At 40.8% G+C, this 18,025-nt stretch overlaps 1 protein-coding gene across 1 annotated transcript in view; it reads right to left on the bottom strand.

Moving 5' to 3' along the window:
- LOC119647900 (delta-1-pyrroline-5-carboxylate synthase) overlaps nt 1-18,025 on the bottom strand; it is a 64,072-nt gene that overhangs the window by 31,665 nt on the left and 14,382 nt on the right. The window contains exon 2 of the mRNA XM_038049206.1: nt 2,630-2,803. Coding sequence (XP_037905134.1) covers nt 2,630-2,803 — 174 coding nt within the window. The remainder of the gene's footprint in view (nt 1-2,629; nt 2,804-18,025) is intronic.

Here is an 18,025-nt window from a genome sequence, read left to right as displayed (position 1 = left end):
ATGAGTAATGCTCGATAATCAGGTTAAAATTGAAATTGCATATGGAATTCACAGAAAAAGGCATCACTGTTGCATTGTTATCAAATATCGAAGAACCCAGACACGTCAGCTTCTTCAAGTCATGGGCTTGGTCCGACTGGATGATGTCCTTGCAAAGGTGGCGGATTAACGCGGGAGGAAATAAAAAGAAGTCGGAAACCGGAAGCTCGGCGCCTCAGGTATGAACGTTTTTGTTCATATTTTATATAAGAATATTTGGCAGCACGATGGTCCAATTACTCGTATATTTAGCTCGTAGTGTATTTACGTTGAATATACGCGATATTGTGATCGGATGGTACTGGGATTTCATCTCTTAGCGAGTAGTTATTTGATGCGAAAAAAGAAATTTGGCCTGCAATAACTTTGTTAATAATAGTATGATTTTCAAAAAACTTTCCAGTAGGATGCTGCCTGTTTTATTGCAGGCATGAACTTAAAGGTGCTTCCTAGTAAATTTTTAAAATATGAAAATATACTACTATTAAATTTATTTGAGCTGAAATCGTAATGATGAGTATTTTGAGGCCCAGATGCCATGTCTACGGACCATAATTTAATTTGTACATTTTTCGATTGGGTGGTTTCTAAGCAAAGATCTTTGAAGTCTCTTTTCGGACTCCGCATTGCTCTCCTTTGTTACTGATTTCAAAACTAATATTTGACTCGATAAGTACTAATCACGACCTTTAATTTGATACTGCACATGGCTATATTCAATGAAACAAATTTTGCAAGCCGCTTTTGGATATATGGAGACCCGCCTTAAGTTCAATATGCAACAATATAATTCACTGCATGCGTTGTTGTTCACTGTTCCCGCCTTCCCACTATTTCGTATTAATCGGTATAGTCATTTCGGAGAAAAGTGCGTGTGACAGACTGAGAAACAGACAAACAGGTGGACAGACAGTGAACCGATTTGAATAAGGTTTTATTTTCAACAACCAAACGATATCGAATGATGCATCGTTAGTCGTAGCTGGTTTGTTACTAGTAAACTTCTTGGCCGATGAGCACATAATATAATTCTAATTATCGCTATATTGCTTCATCTTTATTACGGAGACTGTAGTTACCAGCTATCTGCGTTATATTTAGTCATAGTCATGGACACTACGATTCGCAGCATGTCCGACTTGCCCTGCTCAGAAAGGAGAAGCAAAAGATGCTACATTTTTCTGCAGTGGCTTCACGTCGTGGACCAATAAACCAATCGCGGACCGCCAGGCACAGTCAAAATACGGTCTACAGAAAAAAGTGGTATTTCTAATAAACACCCTAAAAAAAACTTAGTATAGTGGAAAGGAAAAAGCGAGGTATAGTTACGCAATAGAAGGGAACGGTTTCATACGTATGCGCGTACAGAGAGTCCTAAAAAATTTCTTTTCGTTTTGTTTTAGACATCTCATTTTAAAGGAGTTGCATAGGTGTTAATGTAGCTTTTCTGGTGTCACAATTTTACATCGGCGAAATTCGTCGCGAAATCTCCGAGCATAACAAAAGATATTTGTATAGTCTCCACTGATTTCATCAAAGCTGTTTACCACTCTTTCCTCTCCAAATCCTCCATGATTTCGCACAACCTGTTATCTTCTGAGTTAAACACTACTTATATGTAGTTCGTGGGCCTTGAATGGTTCCTTTTCATTTTTTATGAATCATTCTCTCGCCTTCATTTACCTATCTTAGTCTTCTGTATGATGATGATGATTTAAAATATTTTCTGTTAACGATTGGTTTATTTCACCAAACACGGACAGGATCTCTTGCTTTTTCACACCCTATCTGATAATTCCCCATCCGTTATATTCGGGAGTAGACTTCCTGAATAAGGTCCCCTAATAAAAATTATGATTCCCTGGAATCAATGGCAGGCAAATTCCCTCGCTGGCAAAAATATAAATAAGTGGGAGATAATCCAGGGAAAATGCAGCTGTTACCAAAATTCAAGTGGCAATATGCTAGCAATGTTATAATAAATGCCAAAATCAAGGAATCTCATTACCAGAAATTGGGTCATTGAATTGCAAATAAAAAATTGATGAAACCAGCCTTACAAATCAATAAAACTATATTATTGCCTCTTTTGGGAATCTGATGCCATCACAAATGAAAGGCAGGGACGTATATTTCGGGAAACAAAGTCTCATTTCGCAACTCCCTCGACGACTACCTATGGCTGCCTTACAATGGAGCAATATTATACAGCATATAGCACTGGAATTGGCTTCATCTTATTGCCTAGACACGTCAAAGGACCTACTGCGAACGATTCGCACTTTGGAAAGGAATGGGAAAATTGAAAAATACTGGCTCACTTCAAAGGCAGGAATGTTGATAGCGTCTCAATTTCTATAATCAAAGAACAAGTATTCGCTCGTTACCTTGACATTCAATAAAGTTACGGAAAATATGAAATCATATCCGTGATTCCCCTCAAGAAATGAACTGAAAATGTCCTCAATCTCTCTTTATTCTCCTCTCCATCCTGGAATATCTCTAAATCTATTCTGGCCAAGTGTAACCTGACATTCACAGAAGTTAATAATGAAAATAAATAGAAATGTACGGCACCAGAGCCACTTACTTGCTCAACAATGGAAGCCAATCGGCCGAGTGCCAAACCATTGTTGTCCTCTCGGGTAATAACAGCACTTCCAAGCTTCACCACAAGACGTCTTGCATACTTTAATTGGCTCCGTTCCGTGAACATGGGTTGCCTTGGGTCCAGGTTATGAATCCTCTTGTCCAGCGGAGTTGTCTGTAAAGAATGATAATAATGATTAGACGAAGCGAAATGAAATGAAGAAATGGAAAATTGAGGAAGAGAAAAAATGGCTGGTCTATTAATTTTCGTCCTTTGATGCCTCCGTGTTTATTTTCATAATTTATGCTGCTCCTCGCTTTAAAAAACGAGAAGAAAATTAAAGTTTGCTTTGCAAATTGTTGTTCCTTAGGGAAATCTTCAGGTTAAAGGATTTTACCAGTTTGCAGGGAATCTACTTTGATGAATCTTAAATGGAAGGGCCGGGAGGATGTTTAGATAAGGAGTTTGTTATTTTAGTCCGCACTAGTCAAGGCGTGAACGGTATCACTAAGACCATGTTCCCTAATGTTAAATCAGTCCGTACTTTAATATAATTTGCAAGATTTGACGTGGGATTTCTTATTTCCTAAATTTAGGAATGTAGAATGATTTGGTAGCGAAAGATTCTATAAGAGGAAGGGTTAACTCTTGATTAACCCATTTAAATTATAAAAAAGTTTGGGTATTTCCATCACAGAGAAATCAAGGTAGGAAGTTACATAAGGCAACACAATCTGTTCTTTATTTAGCTTTTTCTTTTCCTGTAACCTGGGTATGAAAAATCACTTAAAATATTAACTTCTGGTCGTAAACGGGCACTAAGACGACATTTGGAGAAAGAAGGAAAATAATTATTCACACTTGGACAGCCTTATCATGACCTTTTTTTAATGAATAAGGACGAAGATTGTTTTACTATCTTCAACTTAAGGAGCAGTTTCATCAGTAATGAGGAGCTATGACTTTACATGAAAATCTGGTTTCGGCTTCTCAAAATGTGTAATAAAATTTTGGAATTGCTTTTCAAACTCGACTTGCAAATAACTTATCTCCCGATTCCTAACCATCGCACGTATGTATGTTGATCTAAAAAAATCTAGGACATAAATTATAACGCTCTACTAACTTTGACTTCAAGGACTTCCATTACGCGGGACATTCACATGCCTTTACCGTGTAAAATAAAACTACTCTCCGCAAAGCAAAAGATTGTATACTCATAAATCGATTTTTTGGGATATAGAGTTACTTTTCAAGTTGTAGTTTCATCTTGTAGGGTGCAAACTATTTAGGACTAATATTGCCTTAAAAATCGGTCAAATGCTAGCATAACTCCCAGAGCGAAAGTGTGGAGTGATGTGTACGATCGTATCTCCCCCTTCATATGGTTATCGCTGGGAGTTCCTTAATGAAAAACTGTAGCCGAAGCAGAATAACTAGTCTCTCTGGTCTAAAAACGAGGTAAACTACGCCAACGGCTAGAAGCTGGTATGGAGCTAATATCCACACCCGGAATTGTCACCTATCACGAAGCACTGCACTGAATTATTCACTTAATGTACTCTGCGGTCACGAGACAAATTTCCAAATAGGGATCTCGATCTGGAACATTCACGTCAGTACAGGGGAGATGGTAGACGGATCAAGGGTAGTATATGTCCCAGCATGGTAGACCGCACGGCACGGTATAGTATGACCAAAAACTGGGAAATGAACTCTGATTTACAACCTACAGCTCTGCTCCCAAATCCTACTCTCAGCTCCACGTCGTAAGTGTCGGGCAATGCATTGGCGCCCAAGAAGAGTGTGTGCCGGCGATTTCTTGCGTTGGTAAACAAGTTCTTGTGTCATGCCTGGCTGTAGATATAAAAATCTATTGAAAGGTCATCCTGAAAATAAACCCAAGGAAGGCAACGTACACGGCACACGGAATTGGGATATGGTTTGAATTGCTGACTTTGGGCTGACAGTTGCAGCATCCTGTCACCTGAGTACGTAATGAGTTTTAAAATTCGAACAACACCAAGCAAAAGCTCAAAACGGACCGTCAGCGAACACGAACCGCAAACACCATTGAAAGTATAGAGGAATTTGACAAAATGCTGCCCAAAATTAGAAGAACTCAAAACGGAGATTTATTGCTTTATCTTAGCGAAACAGAAAAAAATCAGCTGAGTTCAGAAGGATCATCGGTGAGGCCCTGATCGTACAAGCAAGGATTAAAACCTTAACCGTTCGTGTTACCATCAAATGTTGAGACATCGATGAATTTACTACCAAGGCGGAGACCGTATCATCATCATCATCAACGGGGCAACAACCGGTATCCGGTCTAGGCCTGCCTTAATAAGAAACTCCAGACATCCCCGTTTTGTGCCGAGGTCAACCAATTCGATATCCCTAAAAGTTGTCTGGCGTCCAGGCCTATGCCATTGCTCCATCTTAGGCAGGGTCTGCCTCGTCTTCGGTATCCTCGCGAAAAGCGTAAGTCAGCATACAAACTGTGGCACTTGTCCTTCCTGCATAAAGTACGAAGAAGCTTTTGGAAGCAGGGAAAGTAGAAATAGGTTGTGTTGTCTGTCGCTCCGCTCCGCTAATTACAGGTGGTGACTTCACTGCATGACTAACAGCGTGTAGTAGCAAGCATACTAACCTCAGGGGTCGTAACCTACTGTTGCTAATGTTTTCATCTCTGGAATCAAAAACTGCCAATAACGGTGAGGTAAACACATATCGTTAAGCCGGTATAGCTCATGGGCATGTGAGTCACCACTTTCGAACGATTTTCTCTTCTGCCTAAGATGAGGTGGTGGGTTAGCACAGAATGCACCCATAGTGATCATCAGGCAGTAGTGCTTGAATCAAAGAGTACAGAATTTCGCAGAATCTCAAACTGACAGGTTCAAAATGGAAGGATAGCGTCTTCGATAAAGATGCGTTTAACTTGCTGAAGAATTCCGCTGATATGCGCTAAGGATCAGCAGAAAAGTTGGCCTAACAGCATTGAGTATGTTGTCAAGGTCCCAGCAAAAGACGTTGACAGTGCGCGGCGAGCCCGAAAAATCGTCAAACATTCGACGAGAAGGTTGGACTTCCAGGAGCTGCTTTCCAAATTAAAACAGTTGAGGCACGATTTGCAACAAACAAACAAAGCAAAAACAGAAGCTTTAAAAACTTTTGCAACACAGTTGAGGTAATAGAAAAAGGAGACTGCACAGCTGGCTAAGGACTCATAAGAAATCCATAAACAAACGTATCGCACTCCAGACTAGACACTTTCAACCAAATTCGCTACATATAAATCGAACATATAAGGGATCAAAATAGACTCGAACTGCCATTTCGTTGGCATTCAAACAGCAATCTCAAAAAACGCGGGCATACACTGACTTACCACGAACTCTGTCAAGTTAAGAAGCGTTTCATGAGCAGAAAAAGACAAGCTGTCTCGCCACTTGAAAATGACGGACAAGTGAACGTCGGTACGACAACAATGTCGTTTTTGTGAATACATATAAAAGAGGGAACAACATCTGGAAAGCACTTTCTGTCATTCTGATACAAGGGTAGGGTAAAATTACCAGACTTCATTTTTCAAAAAATAGATATGCTTTGAAATAATTAAAACTGGTTTTTTCAATTCGCTGGTGATATATAATCTTCTTTTCTTCAGCCTTTGTCCCGCTCACAAGCTGGGATATATAATGATCTAGCAAATTCCGACATTTCGAGAATCACTAGTCCAAGTCAAATCGTGTTAGCACAGATGAAGGGAATAAGTGGTACCCGAAATATTGGTATTTGCAAGATCAATAAATGTTACTAGCGAGTTGAAAAAAGCAAGTCTTAATTATTTCAAATAATTTAATCGCTAGAAACACCGCGAAGTTACATTTAGATAATAGATATTTTGCCCTCCTAACCCGGAGGCAATGCCTCTTCAAATAGTGTGGTTCCTTATCAAGTTAACGCAGACCCAGGGCTTTCTCAACCCTAAACGAAAATTGCTCATATTCTTTGCAGCTAACTCGTCGACTATTATTGAGGTCCCCTCCCTTACACATTCATTAAATCGAATAGTAGCATGACCTTTACGAAAATCCTCAGCAAGACCCGCTTTAAGGTCAAGCTACGGAGCAGTGGGCTAGAATCGTCTTCTGTACGGATAAGGAAGGCAGGTGGAATTATCCACAAATTAGGTTCCTGTCCAAAGGCAACAGGGAAGGGTTTACTCAATTACATCTTTAAAAGACTACTGCGAAAGAAGACTTTGACTTATAGCATGAAGTGCATGTGCACTTTGTAAATCCGAAATCTTGACCTTTTTATTTTCCATCAAGCGGGAATATCCAGAGACGAACAATACCCAGAACACCGTCACCTCGGCAAATTCTAGAAGCGGATAGCTCGCTGTCTTGGAATTGGCCAAACAATGCCAGAGGAGTTCCTAACAGCAAGAAAATCGCAACTGGCTGAATAATATGTGGGACACCATATGGACAACTCCAACATTTGTTACAAGTGCTTTTACTATCGGCACACATCTACAACCTACCGGAGATCCAACAAGAAGATATCATGGCGTTGGTACTGGTAGCTAGGTCAGAAAATTGCATTCTGTTCAGGAATAGTGGCGTGTCTATCGACAGTGTTGGACTTACTACGGGTCGGGGCGGTGTTTGATATTCATGGTGAAATGAGGAGAGTCTAGGACAATTCAACATTAACTGGAGGGTAACAGTGCACAGTTCACGCCAGGGGTAAAAGCTTGCCGAATGCGAACCAGTGAACCATACCGAAAGAAGGACCCAGCTTCACGGCATCTTAACTTATCAAGACAGTTACTATCTGAGTTGTGTACAACTCATGACTTCAGCCCAAACCGAGATGATTGGTTGGTCTGAATTCGATATTTAACGAATGAAACTGCACCTAATTTTCGATATAAGCCTAATGCTTCGAAGAATAATGCCTTGACCACGGAAGCCCAGATCAGGAATAAAGAGCTGAAAGTGACACTTCATCTCTTTGAAAAATGGGAAATATGCACCAGAGCCCAGCGACATCCGGTAAAAGAAAGTAAGCTGGCCTTTCACCGCCGACCATACCTGCAATAGTAACGCTCGCGCTGATCGGCAAAGGTAATGGAGACCCTAAGTTGCAGTCTGCATATTTCATACTCTATATGCCTAACATTACGGGGAAGTTGCGGATAGTTTGTCAGGAGAAGAATTCCCAAGACAATATTGCTGCCTGCGATTTATCCTCAAGACAATTCGTTTTCAAAACAGGTAGATCCCTCGTGGATGTCATGGAGGTCATGGATGCAGTTTACTGAGCGAAATTGTATGTCTGTATATCTAGACGGGTAACGGAATTCGCAAGATGATCAATCGCGGATAACGAGGGATTATCTAACACACCTAAGGATGGAGATCACATCGGAGGAGCAACAGGGGTCCATCCTAGGGTCGGATATTTAAAACGCTTCCTGAAGAAATGATGACGAATATTACAGAACTTGCTGGCGGGCATACTATTGAACAAACGCAAAGTAGGCTTGGCATATTGATGCTTCACACAAGTGGACGAATGGTGCCCCATGATTTCGGTCCTCGGCTGGAAAGAAAAACAGAAATAGTCATATTGACTAAAAAGAGCGTTCCGAACCTGTAGTTCACGTCGCATTCCTAGTCAAGAAACACAATGCCATCTACAATTGCGAGAAATGTCGCTGCTTGTGAGGAATGGAATGCGGTTCGTCGCGATCGGTTTCGATATTTTGTTTTGTCAAAGGCCTGATTTGAATACACTCGTGAGGCTTTCAAATCCCCATCCAGCGTACCAGGCTACCATTATTTCCGCCGGCCTTTTGATCGCTTACTATCTACTTCGATGTTCAGACCAATCTTGGTGAGTGAATTCTTGTTAGCAGGAGTGAATTCTCGTTGAAGCCACCTCTTCATACCCCATACCGATTTCAAATACCGACATTTCAGATATAACCACCTCGTGTTACTCCACTAGTTCAGCGTAACTTCTTCACCTCCATTACTGCGAGACATCGCTTATTGCCTTTTATAGTCGGCCAACACTCAGAACCACAGAGGTCGACAGGACGGATGACATTACCGTAAATTTTGGATTTGAGACGTTCGTTGATACGCTGATCACAAAGAACGTCAGTTGTGGGACGCCAATTTCATAACGCAGTTCACCATTTTCAGATTACATTGATCCAGGTCAGTTCTGGACAGGTCACTGCCATTGAAAGTGATAGCGCCTGTTTCTTAGAGATCGGTCGTCAAAAATTCAATTTTACTCATATTCAATTTGAAATCGTGTTATCTTTGGACAAGTTGCCCAAGATCAGCTTTGCCATGAGATACTAGGAAAACCTTTTCTGCATAAAGCAATGTATACGGCGCTGGACGTTGAATGTCCGGTGCAGGAGTGTCTATTACAAGATCAAAGAAGAGCGGCGAGAGGGTGGTTCCTTGATGAACACCGACAGAGACACCAAGCAATTTTGATACACCCGCCACACTTTAAACTTTACCTTTCGGATCATTGTAGAACAATTGCACCGAGCACACGAGTTTTTCTTGCATTAAATATTTTCGTAGAACATACCAGATGAGTTCGAGTGGCACATGGTCAAACGCTTTCTCCAGATCCAGGCATACAACGTAAACAAGCCTATGTTTCTCACGATGTTTCTCTATGGGCAACCGCGCAGCGTGTAATACGTCAGTCCGTCGCAAATGCGGTTGACAAGAATGCATTCAAAAATCTTCATAGCGCGGTACAGTAACCGGATAGACTATAATTTGTACATTCTGCTGGACTACCTTCCTTTTTGCATGTTGGAACCGTGGTGCATTCTTGCCAATCAGATAGTGCTCTTCGTCAATAACGCGATTGAAGGATTTACTGAGTTATAGTGTTGGGTCCCAACTTTTCACTTTCCAGAGCTCAGATGCGATATCGCCAGGTCCTGTTGATTTCTCGCTGACATCCTTTGTGCTTTTATGTGAGTACCTGCTGAACTTAACCCCATGGTTTTCTTAAGACATGGATTAATTTTGTTCCCGTAATCAGAACCCCGCTGCGACAAGTAACAACAGTACCAGTCTACATTGAGTGCAAGCCATAACACTCATACTAGTGGATGCAAGACATACCTGAATCTCTACCAAACTAAAGAGAACGGCGCCCGAGTTGAAGCGAAACTTCTCGGTTGAGGCTCGAAGACCTCTTTGCCCCCACGGACGTAACCACTACCCAAATGAAACTCCCACTAGAGGACCTATTACTACAACTAGGTTGAAAGTAGATGAAGCAGGAATTCTCCTGGAATGTTTATTATAAATTCAGAGGGCTATCCCGGTTCCTAGTATACCCCTTCTAATATTTCGTGACTGAAGCCACGTCAATTGAGTCTTCGTGGCTTGATTCGCAAGACGGGAATCAGCAATCGATTTGAGGTGCGCTGGAGAAACCTCCTGAGAGGCATATGAACTGCGCGGCATGTCAGAAACTTATGAACGGGGTTGAACCGAAAACATAATGAGATTGCTTATTTCCGTAACCAGATTCTAAACAGGCATCGAAGTTTTCAATTTTACTCACCCAAGATTGGGACGTCACGATTCTCTGACTGTGTCTTCAGCGAGAGAATCGTAGTTGAAGCCAATTACAATTACATGTTTTTTATTATGGAAGGTGCGATGGAATTTGTCGGTAACTTTCTAGACACGAAGAATCTATTCCCGAAAAGCATTGTCAGGGAGAGTGTGAGGACCGCTGAGTAATGGAGTTGTGTTGAGGGGTTTAGACTAGTGATATGTCTAACTTTTCGAGACCATATATGATAAGTTGTCTCGTAACTCAACAGGTACCGGGAATTCAACATTCAATGTGCAAGCAAATCTACCTACCCTACCGAAAAACCACACATATTCCCCAAGTTTTCTAATAAAAATACTGAAATTAATATAACAACGGCACTAATATCACATTCATTAAGCCTAAACTGCGTTTAAAAGTAACATTTCGTCACAGATATCTTCGTGGTTCTAAACATGCATTTCCATGAAATAAAATTCCACTTCAATTGACTCAACAATCAAAACTTTTCTTGTACATCTAGAAATGACCAAAGACTTTTTATTGACCTGTTTATCATTCAAAGGCAGCCGCAGCACGAACGTCCGTTTTTCTACTCTCATTTTTTAAGTTGATCCAATATATTTCAAATAAATTCAACAAATTCCAAAGTTTTCTCTGTAAAATGAGTCAGAAATTTTTTGACATCTTTTAACGACAGTTGAATTCATGTACGAATACATAAAAGAAACTCCTACAGAAATGTCGGAAAGACGATGAAAATAGAAAACTTTTTGCTCGGAAATTTATTTTTTTGTCGTTTGTCGATAATGTCATCTGACTTTACATTCCCAGCAGGTTTATTTCCTGCAGTAAATAACTTCTAGCAACAAAGAAATGAGTACACGAAATTAGCTCTCTGAATTTGGGGACAGTAATCAATTACAAATTGAACAATAAGTTTCGCTAACAGAGCAGAGTTCAGATTGAATTAAAAACGCCTCCCTTATCGAGGAATCAAAAAACCTTAACTAGCCATTATGTGAAAACCATTCAAGGACTCTCTACAAGTTTAATCAATACATTCTACTTTTTCGTGGGATTTTTTCGTTTACATAGTCTGGAAAAGTGGAAAAACGTGTAGTGAAACTTTGGAAATACTATTCATGTATGCACCCATCGACACGAATTTAACCTAGTATAATACGATTCCGAAGGGGCTACCACAGGGCTTTTTCCACAAAATGTATAATTTTGTTACCAAAAAAGGGATTTTGCTATAGAAATGGCAATTCATTAAGGAAAAACCGATTACCTCTCATTTAGGATTGAAAGTCAAAAATAATAAATTAAATGAAAGACAAGAGTCTAATATCTTGTCTTGATAAAGTCCACTCAATTTCAGCACAGATGAGCCAATCAGATGATCCCTATTCCTTGTTTGACATCGGGCGCATTAAGTTTACATAATTCCTCCTCCTCCTGTACAATAGAAGGTGGTGAAGTTCAGGACGCCAACGCTGGTTAAGAAGAACTGCCTGGCACACCCCTTCGTGCGGAAGATACAAAGCTTGTATAACAGTGGGGTGAACTTTTAGTTAGAACATTTGATAACAGATAACTAGGACGTTGGTAAGAAGTTCCTTATAAAAATTTCATTTTCTAATAAACTATTCGTATTCCTTTCTAGAATATTTAACAATATATGAAAGGGAATGAGACCCACCCCCACAATCAGTAGGAGTTCCGGTTACGATTATCTAGCAAACGGATGTATGGTGTCTTTTCCGTCATACGGGCGTTCGTAAAGTGTAGCAAGTGATATTAGTGATATGGTGTTTCGGAAATGCCATGAAGGTGTTATATTGTGTTAAAGGACTTGTCCTCTATCTATTCATTAAATCAAAAATTCGTGAAATGGCGTGTGCAGTGCAGGCGTGGCTGAATCTCACTCCGAGGGATTCTGCTAATATAATAAATTTAGGAGGCAATGTCGCCCATCCAAAGCAGACTGAGGAAGAAAAAAACAAAGATCGAAATTCGAGAGAGACTGGTGGCTTACTTAAACAAGTCAGGAAACCGGAAGCTGAACGCTTCAGGTATGAAGAGTTTATAAAGAGATTTGAGTGTGCATTTGTCCCATTAGTACGTAGCACATAATATAATATATGCATATATTGCGTGAAACTATCCACTTTCAAGTGATATTCAAAGTCTTGAATTTGCATAGAAGCAACCACTTTAACCTATTATAGCTTTGTTAGTAATAGTGATTTAGATTTCCACCAAGCTTGGCAGGATCATGCTCCCTATTATAGGCTACATTGCCCAATTGTGGTACTACCGTGAACTTAAAGGGGGTTTTGCAGTCAATTACTAAAAATTATAGTAATATACTATTATTAACTTTTTTTGAACAGATATCGGTATGTAGGGCATTTCCGAGCCTAGGAAGCATATAGTGGCACGCTGTTTATTTCTTTTAGATTTTTCGGTTGAGTAGTTTCTGAGAATGGGTCCGTTAAAGAAATGATCACTTTCAACCCCCCGCACTCCCCACCTCTCCAGCAAACGTCAAAACTAAGACCGGCTTCGAAAGGTACTAACCGAGACCTTTCAGTTGATAGCCCACATGACAATATATGATGAAAAAAAAATGCAGGTATTGGGATCCCCCTTATATTCGTCGTAGAATTATATAACTCACTGTATGTGTGAGCGTTCACAGTTCCCACCTTTCCGCCAAATTTGGCATGAATCGCTACAACCATCTTCGAGAGAAATGCATGTGAGGGACAGATAGACAGACAGATAGACAGGCCGACGGTAAACCGATTTTAATAAGGTTTTATTTTACATAAAACTTTAAAAAGAAGGGAAGCAAAATTAATCTGCACTCCCGTCAGAGATCGGTTTTCGGTCGGCGACGGAAGTAAGCGTCGCAGAGGATGCGTTAGCACCCTCCTCAAGATATGAGGACCCGAGGACGAGGGAGCCGTCGATGTCAACGGACATCGCGTGGACCTGAAAGCCCACAATAAGAGCGGGTTAAAAACGCTCATCGAAGCGCTGACCAAAAACAAGCCCCAGCAAGATCTAATCCGAGGACTTTAGGTAAAAATAGCTTTCCTAGAAGCTACCATCAAGCTTACCTCGGGGAGCCTACAATCAAACGGACAAATTGAAGTAGAGATGAAATGGGGCCCCAAAGAAGCTTCAAATATCCACGCAAACAACAGTCAATAGCCCCGTAGCATCCACATCTGCCCCAGCTAGGTCTTCACCCCCACACCACTATCAACAACGTAACACCAATATTTTATGAAGAATAATAGTAATAAAAAGGAAAATCGAAAAGTCCCCCCCCCCCCACATGTGGTCGTTTGACGACTCAATAATTCCAGGAATCCGCTTTTCTCTCCATAATAACTAGTAACTACCTGAATAAAAAATCAAGTAATCTCATCGGATGCTTTCCAATACGCCCGAACACTAATCTACGGTGAAAATGATCCTGGTAGAGAGTAGTAACAAGTGTTTCACCTATACCTTCCCTTCATAAGAAACTACAGCTCACTTTCTTAGAGGTTTTCATTCTTTCCTTCCCCTCCGAAAATCATAGATGACCTGAAACCTCAACGAGCATGCATTATCACCTGCATTAAACCATTCGTCACAACTTAGACGAAGACTATGAACGACCAGCTAGACCTCTGACATTTGGCTTCTCGTTTACTAACCAAAGCGCTGCCTTCATCAAAACACGCAGTATTTAACTCACACCTATCCTACCCCTGCATGAAATATGACCAGGCTTAGAGTCAGGGAAAATGTTGTAAAGTACTCAAATAAGCGCCAAAATTTGTAGAGGGGATGACACCCCATAAACTCTTGAAATCGCAGAACTTAATCAGGGTTTTACCGGAGCTCTAGAACAAGCATGAACTTACCCTCCATCCCAACCCTAACACCTGAATAAGTCGACTTATCCTCTATTCCGCTTTCACACATCATAGGTCCCACCTGATCCCAACCGGTAAATCATACTAATTTTTACAATTTAGATTTTTCTACTTCACCTGGAAATCGTCGAAATCCATATAGATGTTCAACGCGATGGTTGGAATCGTGACTTCCAACAATAGATGTTAGCATCATTAAGTTGAGCAGTCCATCAAAGGCCAAATTCTCAGGCAAGTAGACTGCACTAGAAGCAAAAAAACTGAACTTCCCAAATTTTAACTTTTCCCAATCCAAACCTCAAGCTTATCTGTTGTGCTACGCCCATCCTTATTTCTGAGAAATTTCTCTGCAACCAACTCTTCCCTCGTCCTAATTGATTCAAGTTTATTGAAGTTAACCTTATTCCCTTAAAAATCCAATCATCTTCGGTATTCGCTGCTGCTGCTTACTGCCCTGACCAATCCTTCTATAACTGTGACATCCAACACATCCTTTCCTTCAGCGTATCTCAACTACGAGCACGAGGTAAAGATTGGTTCCTTATAATAGGTTTAGACCTTAACACCAAAAATCGTTGCTGCTTCAAGGCACTGTCAAACAAAAACAGAGAAACTTTCCATCGGTTATTAACCAAATTTCATCCCGGGGAAACTGAAACTAATTAGCCGAAACCGCAAGTCTAAATTTAATCCAAGCACCAATTCTACCACTCGCGAAAGGCTAAACACTTCCTAAAAGCACACCATTGCACCCCCATATTCGCGACCAACGTTTCCACAAGGCTGGTCAAGGATTCATCCCGTCCCAAATTTGACCATGCTCAGTCCAGCCAAAATTCTTTGTAAGCAACTAATTATCCCCCAAAGCTAGCGTAGAAGTGATGTCAGAAACTGACGAAATCGGAAAAGGCCTCCCCTTCATATTTCAACTGCTGCTTCTCTAGGGACTGTCGAGCTGTATAATAAAAGGACGCCCACTACAATCCCAAAATGTTGGTATGTGATGCAAAAAGAGTAGATGCACTACATATCAGAAGAATGAAATCGGACTCTCCCTGTGGGGTATCCCTCTCCCCAGGTTTAGGTCAACAAACAAATGGAATCGCACGAATCTAATTTTTCTTGTCTAAAATTGGCGAAAAGAATTTGCATAAACTATTGAAGACGGTATATGTTTAGTATGGTCCATTATAGGGAAAATATAAAGCTTTTGAAAATGATAGAACAAAAAACTAGGGAAAGACATTCCTCAGAGGCTCGACCAGCTATACCTTCCAGTATATAGCCAGATTTCCAGAGATTTCTGGAAGATAATTATCTTCTACATAATAAAAGTCAAGATGAACACACAAATGATAAATGATTCACGGAACAACAGGGAAGACAATTTTCCTCCACAAGGTAGAAATGGAATTAGATAAAGAAAAACTTGCAGAACAAGGCGTGCAGCGAAAACTTTAAAATGAAGACAATTGTACCTGAAGCCTAGTTGAAGAGCTAATGCTATCTCTATCCAGCTATGGAAAAACGAAGTTGGTCTTATCCACATTGGGCACTAGTTGCAATAAGCGAAGTAATATGGGCAAAATAACTGCCCGATTGACCACGAAGGAAAAACTGTCTCAGCAGCCTGTAAAGTGCCGGTAGTAAAGCGTGCAAATCCGATAGCACCTATCTTTCGTGCAGCTTCACTGAAATGTTACATCGATGCACTCTTGCATATCTTTGCTCTAGCCAAGCTTTCGATACACCCCATTGCTTATGCATATATCACCCCGAGGTTACTTTTGTTCTTAAGGGTTTCTGTGAAGCAAAACCTGATTAAAATATGTTTATTGTATGTCTCTCTGCCTGTCTATTACATGCACTTTTCTCAGAAACTACTATACAAATTAATTGCCATTAATACCAACTTTGGTGGGAAGGTGGGAACTGTGAACACCCATGCATGCAAGAAACCCGATGGTGTGATGCCAAAAGCTGCGACATGGAACCCGAGCGCGGTAAAAATGACTATAAACTTTTGTTAGCTCATACACCCAATACGGTGTTGGCATTGCCAACTCACAGGGTTTCCGTGATACCACTAAAGAAGTCGAACGATTTGATGATCAGCTGATGAAGCTCACCATTATTTAAACTGATCGTACTATCGACCTGATGCGAAGAAAGATACCTTCTGGCAACTTCTCGATTCAACGTGCCTGCTAATGACTATATCATCACTGCAGGCAACCTTAATGGCCATACTAGCAGGGAGAGTGAGCCCTATCACACGTGCAGTCCACTACAAAGAAATTTAGGATAAACTGGGCACTCGGGATGGCAAGATAGATCTGTATCGACTTGTCAAAAGCCGACGTGAGCACACACACGGTATCGAACACTTCCGCTGCGTTAATACAAGAACGGTACTTTGCTTACCGATCGTCGAGCCCCGACGGATAGATGACGAATTTTTTCATTCTCCACTACCACATTGCACATTGCCAACATTTGAAGCAATTCCACCTGCCTGCGCAACTGAAATCGAAGAAGCAACAAAACGAATGAAATCGGGGAAAGCCACCGGACCTGACGACGTCGCATTTGCGCTCTGGAATGGAAGAGCTAGGACCCAACATCGTGTGTCAGTGCACTCTTTAATCGGGTTAATGGGGAACACCATCTGACTGGCAAGAAATAACCAAGGTTCCAATATGGGAAAATAATGCAGCAGAATGTTCATATTACCGTTCAATCCAGTTACTACCACAAACCATGAACATTTTTTAATGCATTCTTGACAACCATATTTGCGAAATCGTTGAATTAACCGTAAATCTGGGGGGGTTTGTGAAGAACTGTGGAACTGCTGAGCCAATACAGGCTGCGCCGCTACTCATGGAGAAACACCATGAGAAGCATCGCCGTCTCTACATTTCATGTCTGGATCTAGAGAAAGCGTTTGACTATGTCCTACACGAACTCATCTGTGATGCTCTACGACAACACTTAGTGCCAGAAAAACTCGTGTGCTAGGTTCAATTGATCTACCACAATCCCGTGCGTCTGTTAGTGTTCATGATGCAAGCGTCCTCCAATTTCTCCAGATTCTGTTGCATTTCCAACTGATCATGTATACATGAAACACGTTAAGTTTTATACATAATGTGTGACCGGACTGAAGTGTCCAAAATTATGGTCCATGTTTCCAAGTCGTGTTAGCGCAGAGGCTAGTATATGTCAAGGGAACACTTCAGGAGAGCGATGAGATTTTTTGGATATCCCTTTCCTCATGGTTGGACACAACCTGGGTAGTCATTCTAGCGATTTTCAACTGACACACTCCACTCAGAAGGTTTGATGGACAAGATATTTTGCCAAGGAATACAAAAAAAAGGACCTCAAAGCATATGCGGCGAAAGAAAGGAACGATGGGATAACAAGTATATTGCTTAATTTTAACCGGAATTTGATGTTAGAATGAAATTAATTAAATACGATTATCAAATAAATTTTTCGATTCAAGCAAATAAGCCTCAGTCATTGCAAAACTGCTCAGAACTTGCTTACGCAAACTATCTGTCAAAAGTCGAGGTCGCTAATATTCACTACCCGAATTTGCTTTGGCTCGATTGTCAGTGATTTTAACATGAATGGAGTAGTAGAGAAAAAAATGTCTGCACTGTACTTGCTTGTAACATGTCCCAGCACGCTAGCGAAGACTACATCCGCAGCTACTACCAGGAGGGTATGTGAACCATGGAGGGAACCTCTAAGCGCGGATCGCATCTTCAAAATCAATACCAAAACCGAGAAGCGTGTTAGATTGATCTGCAAAAAT

Source organism: Hermetia illucens, chromosome 2 (genome assembly GCF_905115235.1).
Source record: "Hermetia illucens chromosome 2, iHerIll2.2.curated.20191125, whole genome shotgun sequence".
Lineage (NCBI taxonomy): Eukaryota > Metazoa > Arthropoda > Insecta > Diptera > Stratiomyidae > Hermetia > Hermetia illucens.
This window is presented reverse-complemented; position numbering and strand designations above follow the sequence as displayed.